Source organism: Dermacentor silvarum, chromosome 4 (assembly GCF_013339745.2).
Source record: "Dermacentor silvarum isolate Dsil-2018 chromosome 4, BIME_Dsil_1.4, whole genome shotgun sequence".
NCBI lineage: Eukaryota > Metazoa > Arthropoda > Arachnida > Ixodida > Ixodidae > Dermacentor > Dermacentor silvarum.
In genome coordinates this window covers 172,552,656-172,569,443 of record NC_051157.2, presented here as the reverse complement: position 1 = coordinate 172,569,443, position 16,788 = coordinate 172,552,656, and the positions used below count along the sequence as shown (strand labels likewise).

The window sequence follows — 16,788 nt, the reverse complement described above, 5'->3', positions numbered from 1 at the left end:
CAGGGGCGTAGCCAGAAATTTTTTTCGGGGGGGGGGTTCATCGGCCCGACCGGGGGGGGGGGGGGGGGGGCAAGCGTCCGCTTTCCTCTACGTGACGTGATCGATAATAAATATCGGTAGTTTAAGCACCCTCTATGTATGTATATCAAAGACATGGGACCCCCCCTCCCCCCTCGCGTGTGTGTGTGCTAGAGCACTGCACGGGCTCGGGCTTACCCGAAAGCCCGGCCCGTGGGCCGGGCCGGGCCGGTAGAACTGTTTTTTCACGGGCTCGGGCTGGGCTCGGCACGGCGTGTGCTTTTTGACCCGGGCCCGGGCCGGGCTCGGGCTTTCTGGTGGTGTGCATGTAACGTGCAGTGAGTTATTCTCGGGCGACTCAACTCTGAAAAACATTATTTTTCGGTCTCGGGCCGGGTTCGGGCCGTTTAGAGTCGGGCTCGGGCCGGGCTCGGGCCTAAGGTAAAGGGGTGGCGGGCCGGGCCGGGCGGGTAACGTAGATTATTTTCGGGCCCGGGCCGGGCCCGGGTCTCGCCATAAAAGTTTTGATCGGGCTCGGGCGGGCCACCCAACGTAATAACGGGCCCGGGCCGGGCCCGGGCTGAAAAAATCGGCCCGTGCAGTGCTCTAGTGTGTGCTTGTGAAGAAATTAAGTAAAAAGTAATGTAAGCTCAGTAAAATACAGTAAGTACGACAGGTACAGTGGGCGTTTGGAGCAACCGTCTCTCATCGCGCCACTGAATGGACCAGTCTTCGAAAACGCATCATTGAGACGACCCGCCCGATCGGAGAAGACATCATTAATTGTTAATCTCCGTTAAGCGTGGATGGCGTCGTCCTCGTCGGGGCGAAGTGCGTTTCACAGGTCAAGGACGGCTATACATGTGAAAATGCACGTGTTACCAGGCTATACCTACTCCCATAGCAATAGCTTGTTCGCTGCGTCTTTGCGCTAGAAAACTTAAATACGCGCAAAAACGAGTAATGCTTTTTTTTACGAAGCTTTCGTCGCCTTGCATTTCCTGCGGCAAGTGCATGGGCTGCTGTGTCTTCCGCTGTGTGCAAGCGTGCAGCCGTCATTTGCCTTTACGTCATGGCATGTGTACGAATTTTAAGTAGTGCGTGCGAGTCATTTCTGCTTCACTTAGGCCGGTGCAAACAGGAAGCGGCCTTGTACCTCACAGAATCTCGACTGATTGGTGTACTAGTGATGCAGGAATGAACTCCAGTCTTGTTCAGTGCATAGTGCAGATAATCAATTTCTCAGGACGCGTGAACTCCGACGAGAACTGTCAGCGCCTGCAACAAGAGTTTACTTACGCTGTACTGCGCACATGTAATCCATGCTTGTCGGCTGTCTGTTTCGTGCATTCTGTTGGGAGTCGGTGGAATTTCACTGCTGGCATCAACCCTTTGGTGGGCACATTGCTGGTTTGGGATTCCACAACACAACAGCAACTACCAGCCTTTCGCAATTGCTGGTTGGGGATTCAGCAACACAACAGTAACTACCAGCCTTCCGTAGGGGCGCAATCGCAAACGAGAGACGTTCTGCGCTGCAGACTATGGCTACGTTCACAGTTGGGAAGCGGCAAGCGGGTGGAGAGGCCAAAGCGGCCAAAAAGGCCAAAGCGGCCGCAAAATCTTTTCTGCGCATGTCCAAGTTCACATTTGTTTTGCTACCACCGCGGCCGCCGCTGCCGCTTTCGTCCACATCCATCTAGTCTGCGTACGTTTGTCGGCGTGGTGGCGCTCATTATCACATTATTTCAAGCGGTATGTTCATTCACTGACCCACCCGTCATCAAAAGTGATCATCTTGCGCAATTTCGCGTGTCATCTGCAACCTTCGGTAAATTCCTCGTTGGCGTTCTGTAATTCTCCTCACACGGGCGCGGTAGCGCTGTGTCACAGGTTGCTGCCTAGGCGTGATTATATTTCTTTAATAGCTTTTATTTACAAGTTGTAATAACATTTCATCAATTCGTATTATTTTCGGCGCCTCCAGGACACGAAGTGGCAACGGGAACACCAAAGCTAAAACCCGGGCTGGCCCTTTGTGTTGAGGCTCGCCAAAGCCTGCGCGTCCTTCGTGAGACCTACGCTCCCAATCTATCGTCGCGACGAGAAAAGCACCCCGCGACTTCTGCAACATACCGTGCACGTGCGAGGAGAATTATGGAGCGCCAACGAGGAATCTGCCTAACTATTGTCTGTCATGGAAGTGGAAGAAGAAATGGCTTTTATACTTCTACCTACTTGTTTTCTAGAAATGGACAATGAATAAACGGAAGACAAGAAAACCTCGGAAACGGCGGTGGTGGGTTCGCCTGGCTTTGCAAAAGCGCGAGAAGTTGGGTCACGCGACTCCGTTGGCTTCGTTGCCGCGCCTCCGGTCGCGCGACGTTGAATACTATCGCGAGTATTGCTGACAGTACGTTTTAGTACTTCTCTTGTCGTAGAGCAAGGGGTGGTTCTTGATCGCGTCGATCAGCATTGCAGCCTACACTTTTGGTGCCATGTTCAATGTTACAACCTGAAGTTTACATGCTAGTGTAGCTTCCGGTCGAGCAGAACGACTTTCCGCCACGTTTCCGCTTCGCCATGGCGAAAAAATCGGTCCGAGACCAATTTGGCTCGCCGCCTGTTTTTCTGCCTGTTTTGCCGCCTAGGCGGGCGGATTTTTGCAAGATTTTGCCGCTTCCGCCAGCTTCGAGACCAAGTTCCTACGCGAACGCGGCCTAACCGGCACCTGAAGGGAAGCGGTGGAAATGTATACCGGAAATTTCGACCACCTGGAGACTTTAACGTGCACCTAAATCTAAGTAAACGGGCCTCGAGCATTTTCGCCTTCATCTAAAATGCGGCTGCCGCATTTGTTTTGTTGCTTCATTTGTTGCGCATTTGTTGTTTCAGAATGCGGCCGCCACATTCGCGCCCAAAACCTCACAGAGTGTCAAGGCCTTGACAAACACCGTGACAGTTTTTTTCCATATGCAGACATGATTCGCTGTAAATTACCAACCCAAACGGAAGCGCCCAGGAACGAAAGTGTGAAAGTAGCACCGGTTTCTTGAAATATGTCAGCGCGAAGCGACGAGAGCAAAGGGTGGGTTAGTGGGGGGGGGGGGGGGGTGCAAAAAATTTCGGGGGGGGGGGGTTTGAACCCCCCCAACCCGCCCCCTTGGCTACGCCACTGTATGTTTTACAACTAGAACTAACCCTGGGAGTGTTAGCCAGCACCACCACTCACATACCTAGGGGCGGATGTGGAACATCCTTTCTACCGCAGGTGCTACGAGCACGTGATCTTTTTGGGTGATGGCAACTGGTCAATAAACCCACATATGCTACCTGAAGGCATCAATGTTGCCGGATTCGAGCCCTCGTTATGGAATGAGCAAGAAGAAAGGGAATCGAGGGGCCCGATTTTTATTATATCCTAAGAAACCAACAAACATTACCAGCAAGGACAACATTGGGGAAATTACTTGCACTTACTGTAATTGTACTCGTTCCCCACATGCGGACAGTTGTTTTTTCATCCGTTTTCATTTACATTAATATATCATTTCCTTAATTCAACTATTAAGTACAAGTAATTTCCCCTATGTTGTCCTTGGTGGTGATGTTTGTTGGCTTATGACATTTATCACCGCGCCGTTTGAAAGGGGATGCCAATAAATCATCATCCATGCGTGAGACTGGATCCACTGTGCACACACGCCTCATGCAGGACCCGTTCCGGCTGCGACAATACGGTGCATTGCTACATTGCTTCAGTGCTAATCGCGGTAATGTAGACATACATCGTGAGATTGGTTCCACCGTAATATAAGCCTTAAAGATACAAGATTTCGCCATAGTACAATCCAGCGACCTGAAGCATGCAAAATATTCATAGAGTAACACTAGTTGACAACAGTGCCCGCCCTTGCCTGTTTGAGGAGCGGTGATGCAGCCTGGGCGGAAATATGGATCGCTGCCATGGCCACTGCCTGCTGCATGCTCTCGAACAGGCTCTCCATCAGCGTCACCAAGCCGGGATCTAACTGCGCTCCAGCTATGGTAGCCAGGATCAAGGGATACCTGCGGCAATGGGACGGGCACAAAGAAGAATTGGGGTGGCGATCATTACCACCACTTGCGTGAACGACGACAGCCTCTTTTCAACGAATCTTTGACGACCACGAGCGTCAATGTGGGCTGAAACTGACCGGTGGCGTCGAGGATGCGCCCATAAATATCGGAAGCACTTAAACGAGCTGCGTGGAGACTTCGCAAAAGTTTCATAACTTTCAGCGAGACTTCGCCACTCGCAACTCCAAGAAAACTCTTCTGAGGCGGAGCACTCCTCGAAGGAAAGTTAATGTTGATGCTGGTACACAGCATAGGCTCATGCAAAGCTCCTTCTTGCTTGTTCTCTAATGTAACCAGACAGCTTAGATAGGCACGTGGCTTTTAACGAGATAGCGTTAAGAGCCCTGCTTCGTAGGACATCCGGCGTCGGGAACCGGCGTCGGCCTGCGATGTCAGCAGGTGGCAGAGACAATCATCCTCAACCACCACGACCGCGCAGGCCCTCCAAGTGTTGCAATGTTTTCGTGAACAACAATTGAATTTCTCACAGTGAAATATGCCGGAAAAATGGTAAAGTACAACTTTACCATTCGGCGGCGGATTCGCCGGCAGTTTGTTTACCAATAGGCGTCGGATTATAATTTGAATGTACGAGAAAGCCTAATTCTGCTACGAGGAAACTCAAACACAAACACCTTCTCCAGCATTTCTACCAGACCTACAGCCACACGTTCGGGTACTTTACTTGCGAAAATGATATCAAGATGGCGCTCGCATAATAGGCAGGTCAAATTGGGGCTTGCCTGTTGCGATGAATGGGCAGCACGGTTCTGCATCGATCAAGGTGGGAAGTGATGTACACTTAATATGGGTGTGAGACAGAAGACCCGTATGCTAGTTCAGGTCGGATGCAGAATAATAAATGAATTAATATTTTCCTAAGGTTACGTTGGTTGCAATAAGCTTCAGACCAGATGGTTTCGATGTCCGTTGCTCATGATATTTAAGGGGTCATATGAACACCATAATACTTGTATGATGGCATGTGCTCGAGCGAGACATAGTTAAGGTGGCAGGTAAGGTGTCTTACGGTGTGTAACAAGAAATCTTAAGAAAACACAGTTCTAGTCGTTAAATTAAGATTTAACGACTAGAACTGTGTATCGTAACACGTTTAGATGAAATGTACAGGTTTTCCTTTTCGAATTATTCAAAGCGCCAGCTACTACGTGTAAGCGCCAGTGAATTTAGTCCAGGTGCCATGTATTTAAGCCCAGTGACAAATAAATAATTCTACGCGCCACCTATTTTGACGCTCACGCCGGTAAATGTAATCCAAAGTAAACACGAGTTTGCAAAGGTGTTTTAGAAAGCTCATAATAAAGACAAAACTTTATAGGGTAATTTTGCGCCGACCAAACATAACTGAATAAACTTCTTGAGGAGCATTGCCATGTGATATCCCGTAAAAAGGCTTAGCACTGTTCAAATTACTCTCAATTTGTCATCGAAATAATGTAGTGTTACTGGCATTATTGCCATGAGGAGGTAATACAAATAGCAGCTATTTGACGGCCTTCCTGACATCTATTGAAATAAGGGGGCTTCCAAACACATCCATTAGCTATTGATTTCTAATGAATGCTGAAAAAAGGCTGAAAGGGTAGTCACGTGACATCAGGTCATTTTTATTTCTACAAGCCCCGCTGAAATGGATATCTAATAAACGAGCTTCGAACAAGCTCGGTATTGGCACCCACGTAGGGCACGTCAGACCACGAAAAGGGTGTCAAGGGACCTCACGCTGCATTCGGAAGCTCATGAGTGATTCCCAGACACACTGACATGGATATAAAACGAACCGCAATCGAAGAAGCTATGCAGTGAAATCCACATAGCGAGCGTCTAACCACGTGGTTTGAAAGGTTGTCATTTGACCACAGGTAACTTTCGCAAGCTCATAGGTGATTCGGAAATACACTGACATAGATATCAAGCAAATAGGAATCGAATAAGCTATGTGGTGGAACCAACGTCGCGGACTTCAGACCTGATGCAAAAGAGTCACGTGGCATCAAGTAACTTTCGCAACCCCCTGGGTAATTCGCAACCATGCTGACGTGGATATCAAACGAACGGGAATCGAAGAACCTATGTGGCGGTACTGACGTAGCGAATGTCACACCACGAGGCAAAGGGTATCGTGGAACCTCACTTAACCTTCGCACGCCCATGGATGCTTCCCATGCATACTGACATAATTATCAAAAGAACCGGACTTAGAAGAAGCTCAGCGAGGATACCCACTAAGGGCACGTCAGACCACGGCACGTCAGACACGTGCCGTGATTATGCTGAATATTTCCGTTAATGTGCGGTCTATTTTGCACCAGACTGCGTCCTCTGGGATATTTATTCTATATTGTATCGTTCGTGCACAAAAGGTTCTTTTACGAGTAAAACTTATTTATTTTAAAATGCTGAACATCTGTCCCGAAAATGCTGTTCTCACACATAAAAAATTTGTTACACTTTTCAGTCGGACATCATGAGGTGGTCACCTGAGTTGAGCAGCATGCGTCAATGGTCTAGAAGTCGCTTTTTTGGAAGCAATCAAGCGTTTCCTAGCAGGCTGAATGGGAGATTGCAAGTCTCACACAGCAATGCCGTCCTTAAAGGTTGGGATACTGTGCTGCACATAGGAGACCTCCGTAGCGTGCACCTTTCCGGCTGGCGCTTGCCGTCAAGTATATGTATTGTAGTGTCTACACTAAAATACTTTCATTTCATTTTCTTGACTGACTCCATGATGGAGGCCAAAAAAAGAACGCATTTATGCTAACGTAGTTGGCGTGCGCGATTTGCGCTACCACTGAGCGCAGGTATTTGTCTGAAAGCCGGGTATCGGCGTCAATGGTCGCCTCACAAACTGTTTAACATGCAACTTGACTTCTTTTCTGTATGTTCACACTCGCAAGTGGCACTCAAGCTTATGATAATTAGTTCAATTGTGTTCCACTTTGTAGGACGGTGCACCTTCGCAGTAATGAGAGGAACATCATCTTCATAAGCTCCGCATTAGGCGGCTCCCACCCAGCACGAAGGAGGGCTTTTCTCGTGGCGGCGCTTCCTTTGCCCCGTCTACTAGCTCAATCATGAACTGCAAGGTCACGTTCACTGTCATTCCCTTCGTCACCCCTTGTGAAACTATCAAAGTGCGATTGTATTTCAACGATCTCCTCATACGAAACTCCAAAACCGGTCATCTTGCAGCGGCGTGATAATCGACCCCAGTACCGCCGACAAAGAACAGCAGCGCGTCCATCAGTACCGTGACTAATGTAATGCTACGCTACTACCACGCAAACCGGGAGATTCTAGTAGGATTGATCGCGTAACTACAACTACCACCTCCTGGACCGAACATGTACGAAGACCTGCGGAGTTGTCATCAGGTACTACGCTTCTTCAGGCTCACGGTATTGTCCTCCCGGCATGCCGTTACGCCAACCTTCGCCGCGTGACAGGTCACCTTCACCCGATTTTCGCGACGCACATCTGCGGTGCTCACTCGTGCTGCTCGTCATCACATAATGCCCAAAGTACTATGGGCCACCCACCCATAGTACATATTGTCCCAGGCAGCGCCTGGTGGATGCGACCGCTCGCATCGAGTGCGCTGGCTTGTTCTTTTCCCGTGCAAACGCCCACGCGGCACTATTCCCTCTCTGTGTAGCTGGCCCCGATTATCGTGCATTTACTGTCCTCACTGCAGTAGAGACACCAACACTCATAGAGGCATTGCATAATCAAGGAGTACAGGGGGCATATGTGAATATCTTGGCAAATATCTACAAGCATTCGACAGCTACCTTGATTCTTCGCAAGAAAAGTAGAAAGTTACCTAGAAGGAAAGGGGTCAGGCAAGGAGACACAATCTCTCCAATGCTATTCACTGCATGCTTAGAAGAAGTATTCAAGATCCTAGGCTGTGAAGCATTAGGAGTGAGGATCAACGGCGAATATCTCAGCAACCTTCGGTTTGCAGATGGCATTGTCCTGTTCAGAAACAATGGGGACGAATTACAACAAATGGTTGAGGTCCTTAACGGAGAAAGTATAAGAGTGGTGTTGAAGTATGCAGAAGACAAACATAATGTTCAATAGCCTGGCAAGGGAACAAGAATTCTGGATTGCCAGTCAGCCTCTAGAGTCTGTGAAGTAGTACGTTTATCTAGGTCAATTACACACAGGGAACCCTGATCACGAGAAAGAAATTTACAGAAGATTAAACTGGCTTGGAGTACATGCGGCAGGTATTGTCAAATCATGACTTGGAGCTTACCACGGTCGTTGAAAGGCAAAGTGTACAATCAGTGCATTCTACTGGTGCTAACATATGGGGCAGAAACTTGCAGGTTAACAAAAAAGCTCGAGAACAAGTTAAGGACCGCGCAAAGAGCATTGGAACGAAAAATGTTGGCCTAATTTTAAGAGACAGGAAGAGAGTGGTGTGGATCAGAGAGCGAACGGTGAAAGCCGATATTCTAATTGGCATTAATAGAAAAGAATATAGCTGGGCGGGTCACGTAATGCGTAGAGTGGAAGACCTGTGGACCAAAACAATTAGAGAATGGATACCAAGAGAAGGGCAGCACAGTCGAGGACGACGGAAAACTAGGTGGGGTGATGAAGTTAGGAAATTTGCAGCCGCAAGATGGAATCAGTTAGCTCGAGGCAGCAGTAATTGGAGATCGCTGGGAGAGGCCTTCATCCTACAGTGGACATAAATATAGGCTGATGATGATGATGATAAGTCGCAGGGCGTCGGTGTTTCAGTGGTAGAATACTCGCCTGTCACACCGGTGGCCCGTGTTCGATTCCCGGTCGACGCAGTTTTCTTTTTTAAAGACGCAGCGAGATGCTGCGTAACTATCCGGAATACGTATTGATATCCGTCACAGGGAGTCGGTGGTTCAGTCATTCCATTTCCGGCCACTGAAGTGTATGGTTGTGTAATGTCGAGTTCCCTTGGAGCAGCGAATGTGGCCCAGCACGGCCGCGGAAACAGGGCAGATGCCCAGGAGTCTAACCCAAGCAACTATGGATATCCGTCAGACGTCCTTTGGGTGTCTCTTTCGGATATAACGGATATCCATCGTACTTCTGTGAATCTCCGACAAACGTCCGATGGACATCCAAAAAACTAATTTGCACATCCTTCGGATATAAGGAATGGGATCCTGTGGCGGACGTCTTTCGGATGGTACTTGTGGGTTGCCTAAACGAGCTGCGCCCCAGTCTATTTACAAAATGCACCACGATTTGGTAATATGGCAAGGCCTTTGTCCTGCAGTGCACATAAATATAGGCTGATGATGATGATGACAATAGTACCGGTGCTCGCCGCATGCCTTAGTAATGACGTCATCGGCGACCGCGTGCGTTGTAATGGCGCCAACTCGTAGCGGGTGGCCGCTGACTTGCACGTCTCTTCCGGCACTCCGCTGTCCTCGTCACCCTTTCGCCATACTCGCCTCCTCCGCTTAACTCCTCGCTCTCTCTTCGCAACTTCATATTTCATCCTCCGCTGCACTCTGCCTGTTCGTTCTGCTGGTCAAGTTATGGAAACGACCACGATGTCATAATGTCATTTATACCATTTGTCATGACATACATTCCATGACCAGCTTGTAATGTCACTGATGTCACTGATGCCATGTCTTACGATCCATGTAATTCATGTCATTACCTTTATATCATGTCATCTATGCTATGACATATATGTACGCTCACCCATGTTAGTTCGTGCATGCATGTCATTCATAGCCTGATAATATATTGAATAAAGAAACGAACACGATGGCATCCTGTCATTTATACAATTTATGTCATGAAATATTTGCCAGGACAAATGTGTCGTGTCATTGATGTGCAGAAATCTCATTCATGTTATCTGTGCGTAACTACCCAGTTGAAGGAAAGACCACGACGGCATCAAGACGTAGAAGGCTAGATGGATTGATACACTGAAAGCGTCTGAAGTTCGCAACCAAGGTTTCGCATTAAAAATTAACAGTTCAGGGTAACGAACAAAAGACAGAATCATATAACACGCACAATGCTTGCCCAAATAACCAAATATCGTATAAGAAAATGTCGTTTGAAAAACACGAAAAGACATTATACATCCCACCCACTCCGTGACGATGGTCGAACAGCGAAGCTGTGTTAGTTACACCACCTTTCCTTTATCTAGCGGCCGTGGTTACACGGAGTGTTACATATGCATGTGTTGCACGTGATGCAATTGCATAAACACAAGTAAACACAGATATACAACACTCTCTCCTTACCTGGAAACTCAAACACAATCTTTTTCCATGCAACTAATATTGACGAGGTCTGCTCTGTATTTATGGGAATGAAAAACTCTAAAAGCTGTGATTCAGACGACCTGCAGATAAGACCCATAAAATATGTCATACATGATATAGCCCCCATTCTAGTCCATATCTATAATACCTCTATTGCTGAAGGCATCTTTCCATCAAAAATGAAGATTGCTAAAGTCATTCCAATATACAAGAAGGGAGACAGGCTCAATATACAAAATTATCGCCCCATATCACTTTTGCCTCACTTTTCTAAAGGACTTGAAAAAATAATATTTATTCAGTTATCATCCTTCTGTGAAAAATATCGCATTATCACGAAAGCTCAGTATTGCTTTCAAAAAAACAAATCAACACAGTTAGCACTTCTAGACCAGAAAGACCATATACTGCAAAATTTTGAAAGGAAGCTACTGACAATAGGTATATTTATAGACTTTACTCAGGCCTTCGATCATATTAACCATAACTTATTATTAACAAAACTTGAGACGTATGGTATCAGGGGCCTCCCACTGCAGTTAATTAAGTCATATTTAGGAAAAAGACTGCAATATGTGCACATAAATAAATTTAGATCGTTTCCTGGAGAAATAAAAACAGGAGTTCCGCAAGGAAGTATTCTTGGTCCCTTGCTTTTTAATTTATATATAAACGATGTTGTTCTGATCTATCCGAAGGCAAAATTCGTCATATATGCAGACGATACTAGTGTGTTTATTTCATCGGCATGTTATACTAGTTTAATAAATAGCTCAAACGAGTTTCTCCAGAGCATGTCCACATGGTCTACAGAAAATTATCTAAAAATAAATTCAAATAAGACAAAAGCCGTAATTTTTTATGCGAAAGGCACAAAGATTCCACAAAGCCACACTTTAGAGATGAATAAAGGGAGCATAGAAATAGTCAACGAAATTAAAGTATTAGGTACATACTTCTCTAGTACGCTAAACTGGGATCGACACGTAGACTCTGTAGTACAAAAGCTTAGCCGTATCACAGGAATGCTAAACAGGAACAGATATCGTCTACCAACATCCGTAAAATATTAATTTACCACTCATTATTTGCATCACACATTAATTATACACACCTTGTGTGGGGCACAACAACTGAATCTAACCTCAGGAAAATACACTTACTACAGAAAAAGATCATACGTATCATAGCAAACGTGCCATACCACAATCACACTGAGCACCTCTTTCAACACTACAACATACCCACAATATATTCCCTATATAACCGCTCTCTCCTTCGTATATGGCACTCAAACTTAAGCTCTGAAAACAGCGTATTTAATGAAATTGCTTGTCTGCAAAAAAATACAGCTACCTATATTACCCGTCATGGAGAATATTGGTCTATACCCCCTTCAAGAACCAACTATGGCTTGCAAATGACGAAAAATAAATTACCCAGACTGCTTAATTCATTTCATGACGCTGGCATTGACATCATTTACATAACACGGCCCGAACTGTTGTCACTTATCCGAACCTTTTCCCAATTAATTAATTAGCATAATTTCTTTATCACCTGTATTAACATATGCGCATTGTTACATGTTTGCAATGACATAATTTTTGCTCATCGTATTCCTTCTCCTAATTATTCCAATATAATTTTAGCACTATTTCTTTGCACCTTTAATTATGCACCGTCAAGTGTACGTAATTTTCAACTTTATTTACCTATTGCCTAGTGTATGTAATGTGGAGGTGTGTACTATCTGCATTGTTTGTACTTGCCATTGTCCAATTTCCTCGTACCCCTATTGAAAATTATCTTGAATTGGTTATTTATTGTACTTTCCTATTTATATGTAACGTTTCTGCATATGGTTCATTGCGCGACTCACTGCCACCATGTAACACGGGTGCTAAGGGCACCTCAAGCTGCCTCACTGCAGCTTTTATCTTAGCCCCTGCCATTGTATTTTGAGCAATGGAAACAAATAAAGAAAGAAAGAAAGTCCCATGCTTCATTCAGAGCGCCGGCGTGCTGTACCCTATATATCCTATGAATAGCGCTTGGTACAGTTGGAGTAACGATGACTGCAAAGGGCCCCATCTTGTTCCTTCGAGGACGCGAAGGATGTGAACGAAACTCCTCGGCTTTGTTTTTATTAGAAAAAAAAAGTTAAATTAAAAAGTCGCGAGGCGAGAACAGGCAGCGACTTCCGACGCTACTCAACGAGTGTCCAGTTGTCTGGTCGCAACATGCCGAGCTGTCGCCAGACATGGCCGCTGGATAAAAAAAGACCTTTTTTTATCGAGCGGCCATGCCAGAGACATCGGGTGCAGTCACGAACAGCGCACACGTTCGGCGCGAACGCGGGGAAACGCGGACGGCGTCGACAGCAGCTCTGTGCGTGGGGCGTTATCCGAAAGGGCGTGCCGCACAGAAACACTTTCTCTTATATCCATCGCCTCTCCTTCTCGCGCTCAGCGTGGCCTCTGATTGGTCGCCTCCTCCCGCAGTGCGCCTCTCCTCCTCTGCTGGTCACGTAACCAGCCCTCCCACGGAGAGACTCTCAACCTCTACTGGTCACGTGACCTGCGTGACACCGGCGGTCAGACGCACGGACTGACGGTGCAGCCTCGACCTGCAGCAGCTCAGCTGTTAAAAAGCAAGCTTAATTTTACAGGATGATACATAGCATCACATACCGAATAACAAAATTAAAACAAAAAATGCAGTTTCAGGAGTTGCCAAAATTTGTATTTGTGTCCGCTTGCGACACCGTGCTGTCAGGAAAGGAATTTTATAAGCGAATAGCTCATGGCTACTGCCGACAATATAAATGCGTCCGCGTTTCCATAGATAACAGTAAATCTGAAGTCATTATTCAGTCATTGGTGATGTGCAACATGCACGTTTCAGCATTAAAGGTGATGACCGCGTTTGATGAACGTATTTATCAGGGTGAGACTGGAGTAATAAGTCACAGCGACTAATTATTGTATGAAGCGAAAACTCAAGGTTGATTCGGGTTATGCTTGACTCATGGTTGTAAATAGAGACTATAGTTATTGCGCCGCGAGACGAAAAACACAACACAAAGAGAAGGAACATGAAAAAAGCTTTGTTATGTTCCTTCACTTCGTGTTTTCTGTTTCCCAAATCAGTCCTTGTTAATAAACCAACTAGGACTGCAATATGTTCTGCTCAATGATGATTGTAATAGCGCCATATGCATCGACTAGCTCAATTTTAACAGCGGAGCTGTTTAAGCCGGCCGTGATTCCGGTTGTTAACCGCAAATAATGTGGGCCGATCCCGGCGGTTGTGCAGAAAGGGTCCAATCGCAATGGCACCCCTGTGAACTAGCGAAGCTGAGCCTAAGTCTAGCTTAGCATGGTTGGGACTACTTAAGCTTAGTCATCGATAGCCAATCAATAGCTAATCTATAACCGATTAATAATCAATAAATTCCAGAAAGTGCTGGGGATGACTTGGTAGTGCTTAGCCTAGTCCAAATACGTAGTCAATACATTGCGATAGCCAATCAATAGCCAATCAATAGCTAACCGACAACCGATCAATAATCAATAAATTCCGGAAAATTCTGCGCATGACTTCGTAGTGCTTAGCCTAGCCCGCATACGTAGCCAATACCTTGCGGCAGCCAATAGATAGCCAATCAATAGTTAATCGATAGTCGATCATTAATCAATAAATTTCGCAAAATGCTAGCGATGACTCGGTAGTGCTTAGCCTAGGCCAAAAGCCAGGACGGGCTAGGTGCCCATCAGCTCCGCTGTCGCTTTAGCATTGCGACTCCAGTGCCTGCTATGGTAGTTTTTTTTGTTTTTTTATTCGCATTCACAATTGAGATTAAGTACTCATGATGGGGAGAATATATCAGGCATGCAGTTTCGACCTGTGGGCACACAAATGTTAGGAATGCTAACATGCGAATGTCAGACCGGTAGTTACGCGTGTTACGACAAACATATCGTAGTGACTTTGGAAGCATTTGTGCCATGCAGCTGTGATCTCCTACTACACGTGCTTTGACTTGCAATGGCGAACAGCCACACAGTTTACCTTAGCGTGTAAGATGGTATGAAAGATGGCATGCAGATGACTAAATTGGGCGTCTGTGTAGATGCAACAGCGCTAGCTTCTCTTCTTGGACAGTTCAGTCTCGTTGCAAGCTCGATTTACTTATCATTGTTTTACAAGTCCGACAGATGGTGAAGCGCCAGAATTTTGTGCTAGCTTGGATTTTAGCTGACGTATGGTGTAAGAATTGATTTTTCTTTCGCCTAAGCGCGGAGTTTTGACCTGACATCTCCGAACGCCGGTTCGTGGCAATATAGGGCTAACTATATGTATAATTTCAATTGAATTCTGGGGTATTACGTGCTAAAAGCACGATTTAATTATGATGCACGCCGTAGTGGAGGACCCCGGATTAACGTTTACCACCAGGGAGTTTCTAACGTGCCCCGAAAGCATGGGACACGGGCGTTTTCGCATTTTCACCCCAACGAAATGCGGCCGCTGCGGGCGGGATTTGATCCCGCGACATTGTACATATTTAGCAGCGCAGCGCTACACCATAGCCGCTAAGCCACCGCGCGGGGTGGCCAGATGTACAAAACGTTGATGACTCACAAGATATCTCTCTCTCTCTTCAGCGAAGCCGCCAAAGCTACGCCGTCCAACTCCACAGAGAGAGAGCGCGCGAGGCTTGGCCGAATGCGCAGCAGGCCGCTCACCCCGTACGAGTAGGACAGCTCCACGTGCAGTGCCAACACCTGAGAACAGCGGCATGGGAATATACTGTACTGTTGTAGTCACGCTAAACAACCACAGTGGCACAATTCTAGTCAGGAAACCAGCTGTTTATTGGACGAACCCGTGCCCAGCGAAACAAGTAGTAGCTCAATGGCAGCGGTGAGCACCGTTTTAGATTATCGAAATCTGGGGCGGAATCTCATAGCGGTTCGGAAAGCGAACGGCTCACTAGGCCTTGTCTGATTGCTCAGAATAGAAGATAGAAAACTCGGCGAGTTGGTATTGATTCATGGTAAATAGGCAACAGCGCACTGAATCCGAAAACGAAAGAATACGTACACAGAAAACAAGAGCTATATTTCAAGTGTAAGTTGAAAGACAGCGCTTGAGTTGTGTGTACATGTTCCTTCGTCTTCGTTTTCGGTGTGCTCTTGCTTATTTGACATGCTCAGAGTTGTGCTTGCGTCACCGGCTCTCAGATACAGCGGAGCCGCCCCGCAAATCATACACACGTAAAAAATGTGCCAATCATTTACAAAGCGAAACCATCATCGGCTAAGAGCGAAACCCACGATGAGGTACTTCACTACAGGTTCCGTTGATGTGGCTTGGATGTTGGCTTGCGACCCTGGATGCGTGCGCCTGCCGTGCTGCCCCAGAGACCCACGCACGTCGCGTGTGCCTGCGTTGGTTGCTTCAAAGGCTGTGACTTACCCTTGTCGTCTGCTTGGCATTGATTTTTCGGTGTCGACGAAAGCAGCAATACGCGTTCGAAGACATGACTGAAAAGCATTCACACCGTTACTGTAGGCTTTTAAGCAAACCTTTTTTGATGGCTACGCAACGAATTGGAGGAGACTCGGGTACAAGCGTGCCAGTGGCCATTACATGGAGAGGGAGGAATTGCTAGCTGCGGTTCCTCGTCACCGGCCTGGAGCATCCAGACGTCTGTCAGAAGCGAAGCATTTATCGCAATGGCCTAGATCTCTGTCTCCGGCACTGTTCACAAAGTTTTTATGGCAATTACTGACGTTGGGCGGTACAACAATTGGGTCAGCTTTTCTGTGACCCCGGCTGTCAAAGCCAATGCGAAGGAGGCGTTTGCATGTCTATCGCCAGCGTCCATAGCACGCACATCGTCATTCAGCAGTCAGAAGAGATCGACCCAGGTAGCTCCAGCGCTTTCTTTGTTCGGCTGATAAGACTGCAAAGTCAAGACGGGGACAGTGTAGAGACCAATCATTTGGCTGCCCTTTTTTGCTGTGCTTAGGGAGTACCACACATTCGTTCTGAATTTCCCAGTATGGCGCCGACCGCGCTCCTCGATTTAGCTTCTCTGATGAGGCAATGCAGGACCCGTATATTGGGATGTTGAACTTCGTGGTCCGTTCTTTTTATGACGCGACATGCCGAGAGGAAAATCGCTGTGATAACGGCAGCGCGGTGGCGTGCTGGTTATGTCAGAGCTGATGACGAAGAGTGTAAAAAAAAACGGAAAATTGATATGGAACGTAAGTAAAGGTCGTACAACGAGACAGTTCACTGTTTTGTTGCACTTGCTACT

At 46.8% G+C, this 16,788-nt stretch overlaps 1 protein-coding gene across 1 annotated transcript in view; it reads right to left on the bottom strand.

Moving 5' to 3' along the window:
* Positions 1–16,788, bottom strand: part of LOC119449045 (uncharacterized) — a 56,390-nt gene that overhangs the window by 18,205 nt on the left and 21,397 nt on the right. Inside the window, exons 4-5 of the mRNA XM_049666627.1 lie at positions 15,102–15,244; positions 3,936–4,086 (exon numbers count right to left, since the gene is read on the bottom strand). Of these exons, the coding sequence (XP_049522584.1) occupies positions 3,936–4,086; positions 15,102–15,244 (294 nt within the window). The remainder of the gene's footprint in view (positions 1–3,935; positions 4,087–15,101; positions 15,245–16,788) is intronic.